The 21697-nt window shown below is 53.0% G+C and overlaps 10 protein-coding genes across 10 annotated transcripts; 3 read left to right on the top strand and 7 right to left on the bottom strand.

The window, feature by feature from the left end:
- Nucleotides 1-1123: 1123 nt before the first annotated feature.
- Nucleotides 1124-1465, top strand: N7474_001138 (mRNA splicing protein SMD1; the record flags this gene model as incomplete). Its single annotated transcript, XM_057192553.1, has 1 exon — nt 1124-1465. One exon carries the CDS (start codon nt 1124-1126, stop codon nt 1463-1465), a length of 342 nt encoding a protein of 113 aa, XP_057057506.1.
- Nucleotides 1466-1971: 506 nt separating this feature from the next.
- Nucleotides 1972-2802, bottom strand: N7474_001137 (S-adenosylmethionine-dependent methyltransferase; the record flags this gene model as incomplete). Its single annotated transcript, XM_057192552.1, has 1 exon — nt 1972-2802. The coding sequence occupies one exon, from the start codon at nt 2800-2802 to the stop codon at nt 1972-1974; it is 831 nt and encodes a 276-aa protein (XP_057057505.1).
- Nucleotides 2803-3110: 308 nt separating this feature from the next.
- Nucleotides 3111-3539, top strand: N7474_001136 (succinate dehydrogenase assembly factor 3; the record flags this gene model as incomplete). The annotated part of the gene is made up of 2 exons (XM_057192551.1): nt 3111-3326; nt 3420-3539. 2 exons carry the CDS (start codon nt 3111-3113, stop codon nt 3537-3539), a joined length of 336 nt encoding a protein of 111 aa, XP_057057504.1.
- An 878-nt stretch (nt 3540-4417) lies between these two features.
- N7474_001135 (GNAT family N-acetyltransferase) lies at nt 4418-5292 on the top strand (the record flags this gene model as incomplete). Its single annotated transcript, XM_057192550.1, has 3 exons — nt 4418-4805; nt 4872-4981; nt 5122-5292. 3 exons carry the CDS (start codon nt 4418-4420, stop codon nt 5290-5292), a joined length of 669 nt encoding a protein of 222 aa, XP_057057503.1.
- Nucleotides 5293-5851: 559 nt separating this feature from the next.
- N7474_001134 (KAR9 family protein) lies at nt 5852-8786 on the bottom strand (the record flags this gene model as incomplete). The annotated part of the gene is made up of 2 exons (XM_057192549.1): nt 5852-8690; nt 8734-8786. 2 exons carry the CDS (start codon nt 8784-8786, stop codon nt 5852-5854), a joined length of 2892 nt encoding a protein of 963 aa, XP_057057502.1.
- Nucleotides 8787-9393: 607 nt separating this feature from the next.
- On the bottom strand, nt 9394-10920 carry N7474_001133 (uncharacterized protein; the record flags this gene model as incomplete). Its single annotated transcript, XM_057192548.1, has 1 exon — nt 9394-10920. One exon carries the CDS (start codon nt 10918-10920, stop codon nt 9394-9396), a length of 1527 nt encoding a protein of 508 aa, XP_057057501.1.
- Nucleotides 10921-11456: 536 nt separating this feature from the next.
- On the bottom strand, nt 11457-12633 carry N7474_001132 (alternative oxidase; the record flags this gene model as incomplete). Its single annotated transcript, XM_057192547.1, has 3 exons — nt 11457-11967; nt 12029-12319; nt 12374-12633. The coding sequence occupies 3 exons, from the start codon at nt 12631-12633 to the stop codon at nt 11457-11459; spliced, it is 1062 nt and encodes a 353-aa protein (XP_057057500.1).
- A 759-nt stretch (nt 12634-13392) lies between these two features.
- On the bottom strand, nt 13393-15197 carry N7474_001131 (uncharacterized protein; the record flags this gene model as incomplete). The annotated part of the gene is made up of 3 exons (XM_057192546.1): nt 13393-14046; nt 14105-14854; nt 14931-15197. 3 exons carry the CDS (start codon nt 15195-15197, stop codon nt 13393-13395), a joined length of 1671 nt encoding a protein of 556 aa, XP_057057499.1.
- An 857-nt stretch (nt 15198-16054) lies between these two features.
- N7474_001130 (uncharacterized protein) lies at nt 16055-19563 on the bottom strand (the record flags this gene model as incomplete). The annotated part of the gene is made up of 6 exons (XM_057192545.1): nt 16055-16211; nt 16270-16626; nt 16684-17810; nt 17864-19244; nt 19303-19335; nt 19397-19563. The coding sequence occupies 6 exons, from the start codon at nt 19561-19563 to the stop codon at nt 16055-16057; spliced, it is 3222 nt and encodes a 1073-aa protein (XP_057057498.1).
- Nucleotides 19564-19784: 221 nt separating this feature from the next.
- Nucleotides 19785-21132, bottom strand: N7474_001129 (wax synthase family protein; the record flags this gene model as incomplete). Its single annotated transcript, XM_057192544.1, has 2 exons — nt 19785-20289; nt 20375-21132. 2 exons carry the CDS (start codon nt 21130-21132, stop codon nt 19785-19787), a joined length of 1263 nt encoding a protein of 420 aa, XP_057057497.1.
- Between the last annotated feature and the right edge of the window lie 565 nt (nt 21133-21697).

Here is a 21697-nt window from a genome sequence, read left to right as displayed (position 1 = left end):
AGGTTGAAGATGCTCATTATTGGAGGTCTCATGTTCATTAATGTTGCTTAGCCGATCTCCGAATTATAACTCTGTGACTCCAACTTAGTGTCTTCTTAAATTCGGGGCCGCGATAAGCGCTAGCTATTTACTGTAGCAGTCTGTTGGCTCTACTACTGGATAACACTGCGGCTTTTACCCGTCTATCTTTAATTATTATAGGAACCCCATGAACGTGTTTGTACAATCGTTATCGGCAGAGATCAATTAACAATAATACTTCTTGTCGGTTGGGTTTCCTGCGGGGCTATACGACTCATACGACTGCCCATTATTATTGGTCCGCCAGTCGGCCTACTAACCACTCCCCGGTCTGTGGCGGGGACTGACGTTCCGTGTACTATCTACATACTCTTCTACTTCTATCCCCATTCTACCTTCCTAGCCTATCCCCACGGCCAATAATTGCTCAATTGGTCCTTATCTAAAGGACCGGCCTCAAGTCACGGGCGATACGAAGGTCGTGACTTGTCTTTGTATAATTTTGCTCCACATATATCGAAGTAATTCTCTCGAGAGTTGAGAAAAGTACTATCGGACTTTGAATGTCCGAGTTGGTAAACAAACATAGGCGACGGTATCAGCGTAATGGTCGATATGGAGTTACCTGCGATAGCTATTACAGCCTCAATTGCTTAAATATTGTCAGTATTCTGCGTACTCCTGCTTGTGGCTAAAGTCCATATGAGCTCAAGTCACGTGACGGAATTTTGTGGTCATGTGATCTGGCGGATTCTCTGCGGTCCAGCATCATCAAAACCACACACTTTCATTGCACTCGAACTTCTCCACCCCGCCCAGCCTGTTAGCTTCTTGCTGACAACTCAATTCTCTTTTTCATCGTCAGAAAGTATTTTGGGGCTGCGACATTCCAAAAAAAAATATCCAAGATGAAGCTCGTCCGGTACGTGATTTCCCTGTCGAGCTTGCGCGACGGGCACTAGCTTCGATGCGCGCATCTCACTACACATTCTGTTCCTGCCAGAGACTAATGTTACAACCAGGTTTTTGATGAAGTGCGCCAATGAGACGGTGACGATTGAGCTGAAGAATGGTATTCCCCCATCCCGCCCCGAATCAAGCCATGATCTGTCTCTCTGACTCCGGATTTCTGAAAATAGGCACTATCCTCCACGGCACCATCACCTCCGTCTCCCCGCAAATGAACACTGCCTTGCGCACCGTCAAAATGACCCCGAAGGGCCGTGATCCCGTCTCGCTCGATACCATCAACATCCGCGGCTCAACAATCCGCTACTACATCCTGCCCGACAGCTTGCCGCTGGACACCTTGCTTGTGGATGACGCGCCCAAGCCAAAGAACAAGGCACGCAAGGAGGTAGACCGTGGCCGCGGTGGTCGCGGTGGTGGGCGCGGCGGTCCACGAGGACGCGGTCGTGGCCGTGGTCGGGGCCGCGGTTTCTAGATTCTGGGTTGCAATGCGGCGTTTTTGTTTTCTATTGTCAAATCCTTTTCTGGGGTTAGTTGTCTTCCAATCTATCTTGCATGATCATGGGATATTATTCTTCTGTTGGGGCTTCTTCCTACTTTGATGATGGGGGAAGAGCAAAAGAGCAAATCGTTTCCTTGCTGATTTGACTTGGGCGAAAGGATTAGAATCGTTAAAAACAGTGGGGCCTAAGAGATTACAATGGCTGGATTCTCAGATCCAAAGATATCGTTAGCGATATCTTCTCAACTTCAGCCGAGATGGCATCTACCTGTGTTCTCGAGAGACTTGCTTGGCCTCCAGTGATCAGCCTTCGGTGTATCGCGAAGGACAGCAGAGCCCAACTAGCAACCTGGTCAGCACTTTTGAGGAGATATTAAAAGAGAAAAGGTGCAAATGAAGCTACATATCTCAGCCATAGTGTCATAACATCATGTCAATGCTCATATATACAATTCCCACCTAGCACCATGGAGAGTAAATTACTCCTTCCAGATCCGAACAATAACCAACTTCTCCCAACCAGCCTGCATCCCACTCGATCCCGCGATTTCCGCCCGCCATCCACCTCCCCAGCCGTGAATGCGATCCATGACCTCGTCAGGCCGGTTCTGCTTGCAGAGCAATACATATGCAACGCCGCGGCTGGGCTCCAGCACCCCAGGAATAGCATCCAGCAAGCGATTCGTAGTTTCCATCCCATCAACACCACCCGCATAAGTCAGCGAGAGGAAGAACGAGTCACTCTCGAACTTCGCAGAGCGGGACGTGGACTCCGTCGCCGCAGGCTGGTTCTCCTCTGCAGATGGCAAGCGTGGGAGATCGTCTGTTGGGACATAGGGAGGGTTGAAGAGCAGGACATCCACGCAGCCCGGCCGGAGCGGGCTGCACAAGTCAGCCGTCAGCGATGAAATGTGCATAGTCCGTGATTTGGAGGTGCCGGGCTCGGATTCGGATTGCCCCGTGGATGATTGCTGGCGCTGCGCCCCTTGCACGGCGGTCACTACCGTCTCGCGCGTGGCGAGGCATGCATTCCGGTTGACGTCTGTCCCCAGAGTGAGCATGTCGCGCCGGCCAAAAATCTCGTGCGCATGTGCGGCGACGAAGCCTAGTACGACGCCGGAGCCTGTGCCCACCTCGACGACTAAAGGCGCGGTGTTGGTGGCAGTGGATGATGGGTCATGTTGGAATCGTTCATGGAGCCATTTTGATTCCGAGGCAGAGGAAAGTGTGTCTAGGAAGAGATAGGAGTCTTCCGATGGCTCGTAGATGGTGTCGAATGAGACATGTGATGTGTCGGGGGTGGGCAGCATCTTTGATTGTGGTTGTCAATGCAAGTTGGTGTTGAGGGATGTGCACCCGGAGTCAGTATATATGTCGGAGATGTTTCGCAACTTGGTGCAATCCAATGCAACTCTCTATAGCAATAGCCCATATATAATCATTTCCAGCGGTAATATTTCGTTCCTTAGTATCGTCTCAAAGCCGGGAATTTTCCCTTTAACAAAAAAAAAAAAAAAAAAAAAAAAAACAGGGCGCCTCTCTCCGCCTTCTTCCCGAGGTAAATCCAATTATGTCATTAACAACTTCACACTTCCCAAACACCTTCTCCACCACAAGAATGCGTCTCGCCCACCGCCTACTGATGGCCGCGCCGGCCTCAATCGGCTCCAAGGCCAGCCTCAGCGACGCCCTTGCCCTCCTCCCGCCGCTCCAGCTATACCGGCGCGTCCTCCGCGTGCACCGCAAACTCGATCCGGAAATGCGCGTGCTGGGCGACTCATACGTGAAAGCCGAGTTTCGCGCGCATCGGAATGTGGAGAATCCGTTGCATATTGTATGTGCTTCCCTTTTTTCTGTGGGATCAAGAGAACTGGGGACGGACAATGGCGGAAGGAAAAGCCTGTGACTGACTGACGGATGGCGACAGATCGGGTTCTTGACCGAGTGGCAGCTCTACGCGCAGAAGCTGGAAGGGGATAACTGGGCCGGGGAGAAACTGGATAAATCTAAGCTGGATAAAATGAGTGGTAGGGTTTCGGTTTCCTGAACTCCTATGACCGGGTAGCTGACGGAGCGGGCGACGCGCAGACCAGCAGCTGGGACAGCTATACGAACTCATGGAGGCGATTCGGAATAAAGACGGAGAGAATAAATGAGCTGCGGTTTGGCAAATGGAGGGCTTATGTTCGCTCTTAGCCAGTCGAGGTGGATGCAAGCCCTCATCTAGAGGGGAAGGAATACCAGATACAAGATCTGTGAACTGTCGGGTCGACAACGATCTATGACTCGTTTCCGTGAATTGGTCCTTCAAGAGGACAAGGGACTAGGACGAGGTATTTTCTTTCTGTGAGAGATGCAGGCATCTCTTATGTCTGTACCATTACTGTATATATACGTCGCTAGACATGTCTGCGGGCTCTCGAGACATTTTTATTGACTCAGGTCCAGGCCATGTAGTTTTATTTGAGAACTAGTGGCCTGACTATAATCTCGCAAACCTGACTTGACCTTCGTTTTGAGTTATTTAGAGTTGTGATCGCTCGAGTAGTGTAGGTTGAGTCCAGCTCGAGCTGCTGTACTCCTGCAACCCAAGTCAGCGATATCGGAGTGTTCTCTTGGACACAGTACAGAGACAGCACATAGTCCACAAGCCAGGACTGGTTCTATTAATCCCAAGCAATTGAACCGCATGTATATATGGTTATCACGCCCTGCCGATGACAGGCTTACTCATCCGCCTCCAACTGCCGGCATTTAACGTTCGTGAGCAACCAACTATATCATCCCGCGCAGAACTATCAATTGAACTCTTCCCACTTTTCCTCCCTCCTCAATCCCTCACTCAATCCCAGCAACACCCACCCAGGTCTTTTACCACTGTCACCATATATCCCACCTCCAAATACATCCCCCCTCCACCCCAAAATGCCCGCGCTCCTCGAAGACCCCTCCACGCGCAATGCCCCACCTCCATCGCACACCAACGCCGCAAACACACTCCTCCCACGGCACATAATGCTCCCCAAACACCCTTCCACAAAGGTAACCCTCTACCCACTCGCCAATGGCCCCTCCAGCGTTCCCCGCGATCTCATCCGCTTCCTGTACGCGGAGTTCAATGCCGAGATCGTGCGCGGCAACACGTATCCGATGGAGCAGACTATGGAGCTGGAGCAGTTTGCAGAGTATTGGTTTGGGACGTTTGCCGTTGTTGCAGTGTTGGATGATGATAATGAGAGTAATGGGTTGAGAGAAGGAAGGGACTGGGAGAGTGTTTGTTTGGGGACTTTCTATGTCAAGCCGAATTATCCAGGTCAGTTACTGTCTTCTCTTCTCTCCTATATGATATGGCATGTATATACTTACTTTACGACACTAGGCCGCTGCTCCCACATCTGCAACGCAGGCTTCATAACCACAGCCGCCGCACGTGGGAAAGGCGTCGGGCAGGCAATGGGGGAGGCGTATTTGGAGTATGCGCCGAAACTGGTTCGTCTCGTCCTGTCACCACTTCTTCGCCCTCTTCACACACCACTTAACGTCTATGCCTCTACCCACCTATCCATCTATCTATCCACCTACCCATCTGCCTATCTACCAATTCGAATACATCTAACAGAAACCCCCAGGGATACAAATACTCCGTCTTCAACCTCGTATTCGCGAACAACCCGGCCTCGATTCGAATCTGGGAGAAGCTGGGCTTCAGCGTGATCGGGCGTGTGCCCAGGGCGGCGCGGTTGGCGAATAGTGAGGAGTTGGTGGATGCGCTGATTTTTGGAAGGGAGTTAGGGGTGTAGTTTCCCGATTGGAATTGAATTGACCATGGTATAGACAGGTTTGTATGTACATAGGAATGCATGAGCTGGCGGAAAACCTATTATAGAAGAATTGAATATCCAAGTCTAGTTTCTATCATCAGCGTAGTTTGTAGATCTAAATCCTACATGGAAATAGAATATTTACATCAATAGAAGAAATAAACGGGAGGATAAAACTGATAATGACGCTAAAAGACCAGACAGACCATATCATATGTACAAATGGGGGAATCTTGCAAAACCCAACCAACCGTCAACCCATCCAAGCATCCTTGATCAAGATCCATCCCTTGGTGTCGTTTAGTAACGAAATCGGACGAAAATATTGATAATGAGAGTCAATCAAAAGAATAAGATAAGACAAGATTGAAAAAGTAAGAAGGCAAGTAAAAGATGTTACACCCTGAATGGTGGTCGTGAGTCCAGCTTCGACTTCGCAGCAGCCCGCTCCTTCTCCTTCTCTTGTTGCCGGGTTTTCGGCAGAGGTAGGAGACTGGTTCGTCGGTTGGCCGAGTGACCGAGGGACGTCCCGGGCCGGTTAGATTTGCTGGGTGTTTCGCTTGGGTCTTGGTTTTGCGAGACACTGCGGCTGAAGGATGAGCCCATCCCGCCGAAACTTTGGCGGCTGCGAGGGGGTGTTGGATAGGCCCGAGGGCCGGCGGAGTCGGCTGTATGGTGGAGGGTCAAGGATGGAGGAATTGCCGGCAGGAGCACGGGGAGAGATGTCGCGCATAGGAGCAGGGCTGCGGGAGCCCTGACGGGTCGACACGCGGCTGATTGAGCGGCTGTGTCCGGGTGCAGGTGAGGCGGAGATATCGCGGCGGAAAGGGTTGGGGAGTGGGATGGTGGATGATGGGCGAGAGTGCGCTGGGGCAGAGGACTTGCGGTAGGCGGATGGAGTGGTTGCGCTGAGCGGCTTGAAATTGTAATCCTTGTTCAGGTCATTCGTGTTCGTGCTATTGTTCCAACGCGGCCGGTTGTTCAGCGGCGACTGGGCCGACGGACGAGACGATTTGCGGGAGGCGGGTGTCGGGGTGTATGACCCTCTTGCATTCGATAGAGTTGGGGATCCGGCTCCGCTCCGTTGAGGGATGGATGACTTGCGGCTACTCAATGTGGAAGATGTCGCCTGGGGCAGTCCCGAGTAGCGTCGGATCTTTGATGAGAGGGACAGACGCCCAGTCGAGCTACCCACTGAGCTCTCGCGGCGGCTTGAGCTACCATGTGGTGTGGAGACACCCTTGTGTCCGTTGCCGGCGAGTATCACTGACGATGCAGGCGAGCTTCCAGGGGTCTCGATGGCGCTGCCCATGAGCGGGCTATCCATTGTGATAATGCTGGAGATGGAGTCACGCAGCTGCTGGCCCTTGACGATCTGCACGTCCTCCAGGGAGGTATCCATCACCCGGATACTCGCCTTCAGCGCATCTGTCCGCGATGTCATATCCGAGAGTAGACGCAAGATCTCGCCATTGACGGTCAGGCGGTCTTTCACACCCTTTTGAATGATCCCAACCACCCGTTCGATGGCTGGTACGTAGTGCTGTTTCTTCGCCTCGTAGTTCTCCATGCGCTTGGTCAATGTTGATGGACTATGCAGTTGGAGACCGGTCTCTATGCCTTCTTGCAATTTGCCAATGCTGCGCTCGACCGATTCAAACATCTTCTGTGCCTGGCTGCCGGCATTGCGAAATACCAAGATCCACTTGTCCTCACCCAGTTCTTTCCGCAGAGACTCTGCATCCGCCTCAAGCACTTTATAGCTCTTCTCTAAGTGGCTTCGTCGGTCCTCCAGCTCCTCACACGCGCTTGGGAAGATCGAATCGGCACGGGACTGAAACATGGACAGTCGCATAGGCAAGAAGTCCAACGACGCTCGAAGAGGCTGCATGCGTGCAAAGATGGCCATGAGGTTGGAGTGGCTGGAGTCATCCTGCGGAGTTTTGATGACGGGTGTGCCGGATGCTCCGGCCAGCATGGGACCGATACTCAGCCGGTTGTTCAAAGGTGAGCGCCCCTTGACCGGGGACTCTTCGACAATGGTTTCGAGCTCGTTGATGTCAAGGCCTCCGTTCGAGTCAGCTGGATCGTTCAACGTCTCGTGTCGCTTCTCCTCCATCTCGAAGATCAGCCCGCTGAGGTTCTCGATTTCCATGCCCACATCGCCCAACACGTTCGACCATAGTTCCTCCCACTCCATTGCCAATTCCACCTGATCCTTGACACCCTGGAGCTTGACTTTAATTTGGGACCAGTTTTGTAGGATGCTTTCCATCTGGCCAACAATAGCCTGCAGATTTTCTGTATCGACGGTGGCAATATCTTCTCGGAGTTGCACATTTTCAATCGCCGCCACGTAGACGTTGACCAGGGACTCGAATCGAGTGACGGCTTTGTCGACACTTTCCAGTCCCTCTCGGCCACCAGCAGCTGCCCACTCCACATCGTCCTCAGCGTCCAAGCCATTGAGCACATCAGATGCCTTCTTAACCCAGATCGTGATCTGCTCCGCGGCTCCATTTAGGGCCCGCACGGCAGCCAAAGCCGTGGAAATACTGGCGATGTTTGCCTCGAGCGAAGATGGTTGCGGGAGGGGGATGGACGTCAGTTGAGAGAGCTGATTGCTGAACGAGGCGCGGGAAAAGGAGTATATGGATTCGGTGCGCTGTAGGCCTCGCGGGTTGAATTGTGAGGAGGAGGAGAGCGAATAGGTTCGGGGAGAGTCTTTCGACGGGGGTATAGGGGCGGCGCCCTCTTCTTTGCGCGCCGTGTCTTCGACATATTTCTCGAAGTCTGTCTTATCTTGGCCGGTTCCACTGGACTGGGGTTCTGCTGTGTCTGGGTCAGCGCGCAGCTGCGCCGGAGCTGGCTCTGCAACAGACATGGAGGTGGAAGAGGGGGGTAGGTAGGAACACTCCGTGTGAGCGGTCGTCGGGTCTGACAATGCAGAGCCGTCCACAGCCACGTCGGTATGGTCGAGACCTGGCCCGGGATCGGAGCGAGAGAAGTCGCGTTGTTGAGAAGTCTTCGACGCGTTTTGGATCTGTTCGGGCGAGGTCGATGTGAGTGTCAAGCCAGCCCAGGCTTGGCCTTTCCTCTCGACCCTGATCGACAGGTCCTGGTGGAGACTGTCCAACTCCTTCAGATGAGCCTCAGGGATGCGGCCGACCGTGCTCGCGTTGCGGGAAGCAGACGCCTTGTTGCCGCCGTCGAGCAGCTTCACCCGGGCGGCGAGCGCGGGGGACAGGCGACGGAGGATAGACGGACGAAGCAGGGACTTGTCTTCTTCGGGGGCGAGGTCGTCTTCGCGGGAGGTGGTGGTGGTGCTGCTTGCCAGACTCCACAAAGATGATTTGGACTTTAGGCGACGGAGGGGGCTGTGGTCATTTGGGGCGACGGGGGGAGGGGGAGGCGAGAAACGCGTGGGAAGGATGCGTGTCGGTCGCAGTAGAAGGCCCGTCGTCGGCGTGCATGGATGTCGGAGGGGGAGGTGAAAGGGAAAGAAGGGACGAAAGGATCAGGAAGGGATGGACAAGGAATGTTTCGGGTCGGTACGGTGGCCCCTTCTGACGGTCGGACTGGTTACATGGAAGGTTGAGAGAAATAGAGAGAGAAAAGGAAAGGACGAAAAAGAGGGAAATATTAGAGAAGAATCCGTTCAAGACAGAATGAAAGACAATAGCAGTAACGCCATGGATGAAAGCCCGCAGCGCAAGGAGGCCAGTGACTGCAGAAGCCATAGTTCAGGGAGTTACTAATTTAGTTACCGTACGGCCCAACGTGTCAGGCTAGGCAGGTAAGATCGGCCGCCGATCTATGAAATCATCCCCGAGGGGCAGTGAGGGATCCGGAGGAATACTACTGATTATTGGAGTCAGTGAAGTATACAGATGATTATTATGACGATAGTTAGTTCCGTGGTAATTAGGGTAGTCGTTCCATGGGAATAATCCGTAAACAATCACTATACATCTATGCAGCAGATTCCCAACACAACCAAAACAAGAAACAACGGAGACAATATGTATGTACAAAGGGGGGTATACAAAGACCAATGCAAAACAACCACAAAGTTATGTGTTAAATCAGGCCCGCGCTGGGTGGCCGACCCGGGTTGGCCGCCTGCCAGTCGCGCACCAATTCCTCGCGCACCGTCCGACACCACGACAGCAGCGCGGCATCGAACTGTTTCCACGACTGCGCGCTGCTGCCCTGCACCACCCCCATCACATCCATCTCCAGTCGCAGCTCCCACCGCAGCTCCGCCGCTTTCACCCAGAACCGCAGATTCTCGGCCTGCCGGTACGGCTTGGCGATATCCTGGTGAAAGGCCTTGATCTCACCGAATGGGCGTTTGGACTTTTGTACGGAGAGGTTGTGCGTCTGTACGAGAGCCCGGCCGTCCCGGATGTGGGCTAGGAATGGAGGAGGGAGAGGCTTGGAGTCATCGCCAGGCTGATCGTCCTCCACCGGTGTCCATTTCGGCAGGGACTCGCCGCCAGGCATGATGCTGCGCAGGAAGGACTCTTCGCGTGCACGCTCGCGTCCGGTCCAGTCGCCGCTGGCCCAGTCCCAGCTTTGACGCTCCTGGGCCTCGAGGTCTTCGAGCGCCTGCTCGCGGGTCAGCATCGCCCGGACACCGGAGATCCATCCGGTAATGGTAGTGCGCTCCTCGTCGCGGAGGCCATTGGCAAAGGAGCGCGAGGCCCATTTCTTGAGCACGTCCAGCACATGGAAGAGGTCTTTGCGGATCTCTCGCTCGCTCTTGATCGACGCCAGACGATCCGGCCGTTCGTGGGCTGTGTAGTAGATCTTGGCCGCCCGGATGGCCATCGTCACGTCGTCGAGGATGAACATCCCCAGGGCCTCTTCCTTGGTGGATGGAGTCGGGGCTTCGGTCTGGACGTCGTCTGGGATATCACCCGGTGACAGGCTGGATCGGGTGGGTTCAAACGGGAGTTCGAGACCGTCTGCAATCGCCTTGATGCTGCGCTCTGCCTTGGCCAGCGCGGCGGAGAGATCCCGGCGGAGGGACAGCTGGTCTGGTGGGGGCGGGATGTGGTGGGTTTTGATGCTGTACGTGCTTACGGTAGGCGGGAGCATGACCTCGGCGTCCTCGTCCTCGTCATCGAACGCCGCGTCCTGCTCTGCAGGATCCGCCATTTCCATGGGACTGGCGGTTAGACCGTCATCGATATGCCGTTCATTCGGGGTGATGAGCAATCGAGGTACGTTTTCCCGGTTCTTATTTTTCTTCTGGAACTCCTTGCCGCGCCCAGTCTTGCCATCCAGCAAACCCGTACGAGCAAAATAATACTGCAGATGGGCGATGCTCCCCAGACTCATGACGCTGTCTCGATTGCGGGCGGAGTCGGCAAAGTCGGCGCCCACAGCGCGGATGTACCCATGGCGGCGTGAGGAGGTGGACACGGACGACCTGGCGTCGACGGAGGTGGCGGAGGAGGTCGAGCGAGAGGAGACGGAGGAGAAGGTGCGGTCTGGCGAGGAATAGGAGGAGATGGCGGGCGTAGCCGGGATGTCAGGCGAAGGCGACGAGGCCCGGACTGGAGGGGAGAGTGCGTCGGCGAGCACGGTGGGCTCGGCCATGCTGCAGCGAGTGTTGGTTCGGACACTGGAATGTTGGAATGTGTGTCGTGGTTGACGTGGGGGGATGTCTGGGGAAAGAATGGATAATATGGAACAAGTGGTCACAGGCGAGTCCAGCCCTCGGTCGCACGGCCAACGGAATTAAGTAGGATGAAAGAAACGTTTTGATGCAAGATCGCCGGGCGAGACGCTGCTTTGGGCTAAATAGGGGGTTGCCGAACGGGGCTAATGGGGCGGGTCGCGGGCAATGCGCGTCAGGGTGATGAGAGTGTTGTGCGCGGTGGTGCTGGGGGGTTCCAGACCCCAGATGGTGGCCACTGGGTGTCCGGTCAGGGTTAGGGTACGGACTGGGGAAGTACACAGGGTTGGTATACATCTCGAGGCACTGGAGTTGTCTGTTGGTGAATTGCCTGTCTGGGCTTAGCGTGCCCGCGTCCCTTGCTTTCGAGCCCTGACTGATGGACTATACTGTACAACAACAAGATGAAAACAACAACAAAAGAGAGGAGACTAATTCATAACATCACTTTTCATAATCAAAACACTTCTTTTCGCTCCCACCCCGTCGACTTCAGATTCTCAATCCCCTTAGTCGGATGCGGCTTGGTCGGATCGTGATACTCTGCCTGGTACGGGTTCGGGTCGACCGCCTGGTCAAGGTTACCAAGCGTATGGTTGACCTCGCGGTGCTTAGCCTCATCCGCCCGGATGTACATGAGCAGGTCACGCATCTTGCGCTGGTGCTCCGGCATCTCCCAGTACTTGACAGCGATCGCAGGGGCCTCCAGCTCGCTCCATTCCGGCAGCTTGCCATCCTCGAGCTCCTGGATCGCGCGTGTGTAGGTGAGCACGGCCTCCTCTTCCAGATACCCCACGAATCGGTGGCAGATCCGCGGCGAGATGAGGTAGGAGATGAAGAAGCCATTGAAGAAGACGCCCTGTGCGCCGAGCACCATGAGGCGCATGAACCAGCCGGGCTCGGCGAGCTTGAGGAAGGTGAGGAGGTGCATGCGCTCGTTGAATGCTTCTTCGAGTAATGTTTCGATCCTGTTGCAACAGAGCCAGTCAGTCTGGTGGTGTTTGCGTCGTAGGCCCGTGTGGCACGTACCATCCGTTATCTCTCTTCATCCGCCGCAGACTCCGCAGGTGTCGCAGCATGCCGCCCACCATGCCCGGGACACCAGCAACGCTCTCTAAGAAGATGAAGCGCGCCAGCCATTTCTTCTCCGTCATCTTGAACCGGGCCGGTGTCTCTTGGCCGGGCTCTGGGTGCTTGTATCCCGTCACCAGGTCCATGCCCCAGCGGAAGAAGCGCACCGCACCCAGGGCCGTCCAGTCAGACCAATTGGACGCTTCTCGATGTGCAACCTGAATATTCCGCATCTGGGCCTCGGTGTATCTAAAACGGTCTTTAGTATCATTGAGCGGATAAGAAACATGCAATCAGACGTACACTGGATGAGTCCACAAACTAGTTACTCCCTTGACCGTGGACGTTTCTGGGGGCGGGAAGTAATCCTTGATATGATGTTGTGGGGTGGAAGAGATGAGGCGTTTGGAGGAAGGGGTCAATGGCCCAGAGCGTCTGCTTGTGTGGTGGCATGGGCTGTTGAAGGTCATCACGGCGACACCGGAGTAGGTGCGCATGGCGAGATGGAGGTAGGCGCGTGGCGCTGCTGCCCGCAAGGGCGCAGTGGTTGACAGTGCATTCATGGTGTTGTGCTGGTGGTAGTGGTAGTATTTTATCGAGTGTTGACAACAGACAGAAGATGATGCTCAATCCCCGTCACTGGGTTTTATATATTTGGCATGCCGAAAACTCCTCCTGTGCCTGACTCGGTTGATCCGTGGCATGCCCGTGTTTCTCCCAGTTCATACATACTTCGCTCAGGTACATCCATACTAGCCCTTACCCCCAGCCCGCTGACGATCGCCGACGGGCCCACCCATCAACGACGCATCTGGCACTTGGCCAGGTTAGGGACTTCCTCATTCACTCTCATCGAAGAAGAAACAAACTTCTACCCCTTCCCATTATCTCTGCATCGCGCGTGTTCCTCTTCATTCGTGTTGAGTCTGTCACCACAATACACCTAGTCTGGGCAGGTGACCATCGGGAGGAATCGGGCTGACTCAGCCTCCAGCCCTGCCGGCCCCGTTTACGAGGTTTTACGAGCCCTACTGATTGCGGTCACCGATTGATCGGGATGCCTGACGTCCTTGTTTCTCGGGCTCTTGCTCACCGATGGAAAAGATCGGGATGACGTGGTGGTCCCGGTTCTCACCGACTGAGATCGATCTTGCAACTACTGAAGCCCATCTGATGGCCTTTAGCAATGGCACAGGCCCCAGGGTCCTTGGCTTCTCCTAGTCGAATGATTTAAGGCGGGATGTATTCATTAGACAATCTAGCAATGAACAAGACATCAACATTTCTCATTTATTGCTGGCGATATTACGCAATGGATCATTTTATCGACCCTTCTTCCACAGAAAAACAGATGAGATACCTCCGAGCGCAGCAACACCAGCCAGGAGTTCCCAAACAACGCGGAATGCCACCGCCGTGGCCGCCTTGATAGTCTCTCTCTGACCAGGATCCATCTGCACATCATTCATCAAGATGAGATATCCATGCGCCGTATTAATGAGATCCCGCTGCAAGCCAATATTGTCCAGCTCCGTGGCAAGGAAAGTCAAAAACACAACGCCCCCGACTGGCACAGCGGTAGCCATACCCCAACCCCTTATAAGCAGCGCCATTGTCGTTGGCTTCGTCGGCCAAGAAGCGGCCTCGTCCTTGGGTGCATTCCAGATGCGAATGTTATAGCTCGCGAGAAGGAGTCCGTGGCCCAGACCCGCGGAGAAAAATAAAAACACCCAGCCTACCGTCGGTGTGGTACTGTTGAGCAGAATCGCGCAGCCCGCTGCAAGCAGGGTGAGCATCCAGCCACTAGAGATGATCCAGTGCAGAAACCGCATCTCGTGAGCGAGGATTATGCCCACTACCGCGGCGGGTGCCATTGCCAGGCCGGTGATGGCCAGCAGAGTGATGCCAGAGACGGTGGGGGTGAGATACTTTGTAGACATGAAATAAAGTGCGAAGTATTGCAGCTGGCAGAAGACCTTGGCGAGCATCAGCTTGACTGGCACCGACTCGAAGCAAATTTCGAGGCAGACTTACCAAAAAGCCATGCAGGAAGCATCCTACATATGTCATGACCACCGCACAGGACCGGAATACCCGTCTGCAGAATAGCGGGTGCAACGCCCAGAAGGTCTCATAAAACGCCAGCGCCACGAACCCAGCAAAGCCAACAGCAATCGGTGCGAGGGTCTCCCACTGCACCCAGCGGAAGTAGACACCTCCCCAGCTAAGCCCGAGGATAATCCCACCGGCACCCATAAGAACCATAGTGGCGCCAGACCAATCGAGGATGCGCAGTTTCCGAAGCGGGATATTCTTCGAGAAACGCAGATCCACGGCGAAGGGGATAGCGAGCATGCCCAGCGCACAGAAAATAAAATTGAAATAAAACGCCCAGGTCCAATGCGCGTTATCGACAAACAAGCCGCCGACAATCGGGCCCAGAATGGCGCCCAGCATGCGGGTTAGCAGGATGTAGCTCGAGTAGCGGGCCTGAATGGGCTCGGGCGATGATTCGGCCATCACCACGAAACACAGGCTCGTCGACCCGCCGGCACCGAACCCTTGCACAAGCCGGCCTACGATCAGCTCTGGCAGAGTCATCGACCCACTGCAGATGCCTGTGCCAATAGTTGCAAACACCACGGCGATGATCCAGAGGGGGCCATGGCTGAATACCTCGCACAGCATCGGGAAGAAAAGCTGGCTGGCGGCGTTGAGGGCGAGATAGGCTGTATTGACCCAGAGGGTTGTGACTAGGGGTACTTGGAACGCATTTGCCAGATGCTATTGTTTGCAACCAACCTAATCAGCCCTCTCTTCCTAGGCAGTGAAGAATAAAGAATACTTTCACATCACTTACCGGCAAGACAGGAATCATAACCGTCGCGTCAAACGCATCCATCATCGCCAGGATAATAATACAAATGAACACCAACCGGTCCCGGATCCCGGGCTGCCATCTTCGATCATCGGGTCCTTGTTCGCTCTCGAAAAGCTGTATGGTGCTTCCTATCGCAGGATGTACTTTGGTTTCTTCATCTTCGACGCTGTGCACGCTCGCTCGCGCGTCGAAGTTGACTCTGGTGTCATGGTCGATGAAGTCTCTGGAGATGACGCGATGCCCCATTTGACGAGGGGGGTACTGGCTGCCCACTCTTTCCAAGTTGTGTCTAGATGTAGGGGTTCACGCTGTGTGTTGTTGACTTTGGGCTTCGGATATATATCTGGAGCTGGTTGTGTCGAGCAAAGCAGGGTCGAATTGAATAAAATAATTTGTGAAACGGCAACAACATCACCAGATAACAAAGTCTTCTTGAAAAATGCGGTACATTTGACAGCTCATACATTAAAAAGGGAGGGATGGGAGGACTGGTTAGACGACTATGAACCCAGTGGATTCCACAGATCAAGGGATATCCAGATCCCGAGTACATAGCTCCACAGCTAACCGCTCTCCTACATCAGATGAGAGAAACACGCTGCTTCCATTCTGGGGATTATGGTGGACGGATCATTGAGCGTTACGTTGTTGTTGGAGAGAATATGTCTGGATCACATTCCAGTCTCCCTCCCTGGATCCGTGTGGCATTCCGCTCAACATGCAAAGAATTTGCTGTTCGTATTTCTCTAATCATGGGCTGACTCGATGAAACAGTAGCCGGGAATTAGGTTAAGAGCATTTCAGAATAATGGGTTGCAGTGCTAGAAGAGTTGAGTTGTAGGCCCCAGGACCCGAATAACCCCAAATTCTTGTGGAACAGTAGCAACCAACCAAGAAAGTAAGTCGAGTTTCATCACTCAGTTCCTCTTTGATAGCACGTAGGTTTCAACAAGACTATGTTTCATTTGTTCAATTTGTACATGCCCTGCTCACTTGCGCAAAGCAATGTGCTACCCAAGCTGTCTGTCCAATATGTACACTAGTCAAGCACATGTCCAATGCAATCCTCCCAAAAAGAATATGTACAAAACCAAAAGACCTACCTATTCCATCTTGTCTCGATCAGCAGACGAAGATGGGATCTCATTGATATTGACCCGCGAAGTCACCCTCGACGGCGCCCGAGATGTCATTCTCGAATCCGCTGTACTAAGAGCATGGAAGGAGAAGTCCAGCTCTCCGACCAAGCCCTTGACAAGTCTGTATGACGAATATGTAAGCCAACGCGTGCTCCACACAAATAGAGGGTAATCCATACTTCATCAGACGTTCCACGTCGCCGACAATACATCTCGTGGAAATCTGCAGAACCGCAAACGCTGCGAATCCTGGCTCGGCGATGTGCCTGATGCTCAGAATGTCCTTGTCGAGAGCCTCCAGGCGCTTGGAGAAGCTGTACGGCCGCGGGGCTTTCAGATACGGCGGTAGAGGCTGTCTGTTCGTGATGCTGGCAGAGAGAAGACACAACAGGGACGTGACCTCGTGTGTGGTGACTTTGGCACTGCCGACCAGCTGCCGGAAATGGTACATCCATGCCGTGTCCGTGGCCTCGTCGTCGCCCAGGTTCATCAGTGTGTCGGATGCATAGCCGAGTAAACTCAGGTAGCTCACGATGCTGCAGCAGACGAAATTAGTACGCAACAACGCCAGGCTATAAAGGGGGGAAACGAACTTTTCCACGCAGACAATAATCGAATCGTACTGTTTCTTGGGAAACTTGCCACCGATTGGAACCTCCCATCGCAGAAACTCGGAGTACGTTCGTAATCCATTCAGCATCAACATCTGTTTGGAGAACACTTTGTGGCGGGCTTTCTCGAGCTTGCGAGACGTCTTACTGGTGGTGCCCCACTCATCGCCACGCATGCGTGCAGACACCGTTTCGTGAATGATCGAGTAGTGGTTCGCCAGCAGATACAGAGAGGCTCCGAGGTTTTGGCGAAGCACCGAGTGTTCTGAAATTGGATAGGGGAAAAAGGTCCAAATGAACGCAACGGCAATACCTCCAGAGGTGGCTGCTAACCGGTAAGGCGCGAGGAGATAGATAGGATAATATGGCTGGCCGTTGGAGGTGGCAATCTTCTCCCCGACCTTGCGAACCTGCAGCTCGTAGCCGATGATCATTGTCGTGGTCACGATGCTGATGATTCCAATCACGCGAAAGCGGAACATCTTGATGGGAACATAAAACCCGCATGAGACAAAAATGAATAAGAAGATAATTATACCTGGCGTCTTTTCGTTAGGGATATACCAGACCAAGAGACTTGCCACCATCGCGATCGTTGTGCCAGCAATTCTTAGCACGAAGCTGAAGATGCTCTGGCCAGATGTCGGGGACATGCTGAGGTTGACCATGATCATGGCCCACACCAGTCGCTGCTTGATGAAAAAGGTCTGCGTGTCGTGCAGTAAGGCAATAACGGCGATGGTCATCGTGGCACAGGCGACTCGGAAGCCGTATGAGGACTCGTTTGACCGCAGAAACCACGGAACTTTACGAACCCTGTCTCCAATCTTTTGGAACAAGGTTTCGGGTGGGAGGTGTTCAGGGTCTTTGCGATGTTTATAGGCTTCGCCTAGCTCAAGAATTTTGTTCTGCGCGTCAATATCGCCCATGGTGTCGTCTTCATGGTGTGTGTCCTCCGCCGTCAGCATACTTTTGACCCACTTCCACAGCCGCGGCGCTCCAGGGATGATAAGCCGGGTCCTGGACAGCTTTCCCTTGGCAGCGACGTGATCAGCATATCGGACGAAGTCAAGGACGGTTTGCCCTGTCGAATAAAGCAATTGATCCATCTGGGGCTTAATGTTAGCGTCTTTTCCCTTGAAATGTTGAGCGCGGTACACACGTATAATATTAGATAAAGCTGTCGCCGACTTCGATCCCTTTGGGATGAAGATTCGGCGAGAAAGTCGCTCTCCAAGATCTCCATTGACTGTGGGTGATCAAAGAAATCCGGCGGCAGTGTAATTCCCTTTTCTTCAGCCCATGCTTGCAGCGCAATCCGCTTTGCACAGCGGAACTCGCCCAGTTTCTTCTCAAAATGAGGCGTAAATTCTTTTTCTCCAGGAGCAGTGTTCTCTACCGGGGCTTCCACGTCCTTGTTCTCTTCAGCGGGGTTGTCATTGCTTGTAGGATAAGCAGCAGCGGACTTCTTGGGCGGCTTCGTCAATCTGAAAACATACGAAGTATGAAGCAAGCCCTCGTCGATCGTCTGGATCATATCTGCGAATGGATCGTGCACCGCCCGCATGATATCGTTCCATTCTCGCACGACGCGCTCGCGCACCTCATCCGGGAGAGTTTCGGCGTTGGGATCGAGAGGCTCGTTCCATCTGTTGTACTCTGATAGTCGCTGGAAAATATCGACCACAAAGCTCAGGCCAACCACAGGGATCATAATTTGCCGGAGGTGACGAAAGACCGTTTTGAGATCGGTAGGGCCCAGTTTCCCCAACGCGAATTCTCGCTTTGCAAATGTCAAATCACCGTGGAGCTTGGCATGGAGACCTGTAATTTGACGGATCGAAGAGCGGATGGCCTCAGCTTCGGGACTATAGATCTTTCCCTTCTCCCCGAATTTCTCACGGGTATCATCGAATGTATCGGTGCGACCAAACATGTCGCTTCTTTCCAGCGTCTCGAAGTAGACGACATGAGCCCCCAATGCAGACCGCAACCCGTTTATATAGCCGCTCATCTCATTGAAGACAGCCTTTCGCGACGTCATGGGAAGAATAAAGAGCGATACGGCGGTTGAGATGCCAAGACCAGTCAGAAATGCCTCCAGAAGTCGCTTCACCAGGCTGATTGCAGAGGTCATATTTTCGATCTGTGGCGCATAGATCGACGAGACATTGGCAAAGATTGAGTAAATTACCACAGGAAACTGGAATTGCGGGTACTTGGCGCGGAAAGTATGAACCAACCAGATCTGAAAGAACAAAAAGACTCCGCTGACGGCAGAGGACGACGAATTATACGTCTGACTGGATGGATTGGTCGCCGAGCGGGTGGTAAAAATACTAGGGGTTGTGTTGTAGCGTGCCTGAACGCTTGAGTACATCGTTAAGAGGGCAAATGACGCCGCCAGGCAGACGGCCAAAACATCGAAGATGATCATCTGGAGGAACTTGGCCCGAGGCTGAATGGCGAAGCCCAGGATCGAGACCACGGCCGTCAGATAGCCCAAAGTCGTATACTGGTCCGCCACATCGGTGGCTTGATATCTGCGTCATGTTCAGTAGAGACTCAGGGCATTATTCCTCACACATTGGGCCGACTTACATGGACACCGCGATCGTCGGTGGAATGCCGCCCCTGCAGCACCCATTCGTTAGTTTATCGTGCATAGAGTTTACTCCAATAATCCCCAACTCACTTCATCATTAGCAGAATAGTTGGCTGGTCCAGGCCGGAGTTCTTCCAGATGTTCTTCACCCGACTCGCAAAGGTCTGTTTCTCCTTGCGCGAGTCCTCGTCCTCACCCTGCTGCGACTGCGACTGGCGCAGGGAGGCCGACCGGTGCGAGCTGACACGGGAAGCCATTTTTGCTTTTGTCTAGTCGGGGGCGCACCGCAGTCGATGCGCCCAATAATCGTCTCAGTTTGTGGTCCAACACGAGGTTGTATTGCCCGAGGCGCGGCAACCAAAACTACCGGGCACGTGACACTCCACAAAGTAGGTCCCCGCAAGCAGTGGTCAAGTAAGACAGGATGTATACATGCAACTATAGAGAATTCGGTAGTTTGTTTCAATTTTTCCGATCGTCAGATTTCAATACCAAATCTGGAGATCAGAGCAAGACCGCTTACTGCAGTAAATCCAACAACCGGTGTAAGTCCAACGCGATCCGATATGCTAAATGGAACTATACTCAGCTCGTGTGGAGGAGTATTTTGGCTAATAGGGCGCAGATACCACGTTGATGTAACACCCAGCCATATTATAACCCACAGGTGGCCAACAGCTCGTTTCCATCTTGGAACAATATGACCCTCAGATCCTGTCATCCGTTTGTAAAGTTCTTGAATACCATCTTCGATCATGATCCCCAGTGTGAAACTTGTGAAAAAGGGCAATGCGCCGGAGTACCGCGTAGGCATGCCCACAACAGCATCTAGCAAAACATGTAATAGACCTGATTGAAGGAACACAAGGCAAATATTCGTGTATCGTTCCAGTACTGATGGCCTAGGAAGATGCATTATGTCGCGGGCGATCCAGTTGCTGATTGCTGTAAACGGCTGCCGTAGCAGCTGATGCCAAAAAGTCCTGCCAAAGCCGTCAGTGAATGGTCACTCGAATTCCCAGAATTCTGAATCAAAGGAAAGATAAAGAAAGCAGAAGGATATCTTACCCCCAGAACTGTCGTAACGTATAAGCATCGGCTATTCTCCCAAACAATGGCGGCCAGTCTAGGGGAGAATTCATCCCTAGTCCGACGGTAACGATCGAGACCAAACGATAACGAGAATCGATGAATACCCGGGAAATCAGAAACCAAGAAATAGAATGCATTATACAACGCTCAATCCATTCACCAAGGGGCACATTCCACTCGGGTTCTGTGAACACTACAGCCGTTGGTCCTGATGCCCGTTGGCGACCGACGAACTGGATGATATCGCATACAGCGTACTGCCAGGTTAGAATAGCCAGCTGTCGTAGCAAAAAAGCACATCGGGGAACGAGAGTGATGCCCGCTTTCTTTGTATAGCGATAGTATGCTGGGTACGAGGGAATGCCCTTCACCTGTCGAGGAGTTCCCACACCCCGATTTTGGCATAGCAGCTCGAAGGAGTAGCACATACGCCCAGTGAAAGTTTTCGTACGTCCAGGTTCCTCGCGGGCGAGGTCATCCGCATCAAGAGGGTTGATCAGCAGGAGATTCGCGGCTTGAGGGATATTTAGGAACGTTTGTCCCGTGATAAACGTGGACAATCCACAGAATCGATTCATTTGGCGCACATTTTGGCTTGCGATCCACACCATGCATAGAATTGCGAGATACCGAATAATCGATTGCTTCTGTGTCGTGGCGAGAAGTATCGTTGGAATCAAGCTCTGCAACACGGTGCTACCGCCAGCAAAACGTAGGTCCGTAAGGAAGGACATGTCGGCGCGAGGACCTATCAAGGAGCGCGATCATTCACAATGATCTTGAAATGATGATAGTGAACATGGGGCAAAAAGGAGTTCAGGATTTTATTATTACATGTTTTCGTTAGCACAAGGGGGATGTACCCCTTCGTTGGCGGACCGAATGATTCCGTAGGTATAACATTAAAGCTGGCTCCGTAAATTACAATAACCATCCGATGTGGTGTAGTGGTAACATCACCGTCTCTCACACGGTAGCCCGGGGTTCAATTCCCCGCATCGGAAAATGTTCAAATTTTTTTTTGTTCAGTGATGATATTAAATAATAATGAACCAAATTTTTAGGAAAATCCTAATTAACCTTTGTCACATTCCCCGTTCCTGTCACATTACATTCCCCATTTCTGGCCGTACCCTGGAATTTCTAATTCCTATATTTTGTCCTGCTGTAAATCTTCTTCGAGAGTTATGTGGACAAGCCCTTCTACCTAGTTGATATGTAACTCAAACTTAATACACGTAGTTAGCATCAGCGTAGGGAGTTACCTAAGTAATATAGTTACTAGTTATATGCTAAGTG

The sequence above is a fragment of the Penicillium riverlandense genome (assembly GCF_028828495.1).
Source record: "Penicillium riverlandense strain IBT 135883 chromosome Unknown utg000001l_segment0_segment0, whole genome shotgun sequence".
In the NCBI taxonomy this organism is placed as follows: domain Eukaryota; kingdom Fungi; phylum Ascomycota; class Eurotiomycetes; order Eurotiales; family Aspergillaceae; genus Penicillium; species Penicillium riverlandense.
The sequence above is the reverse complement of the archived record's forward strand: the minus strand, read 5'-3'. Positions and strand labels throughout refer to the sequence as shown.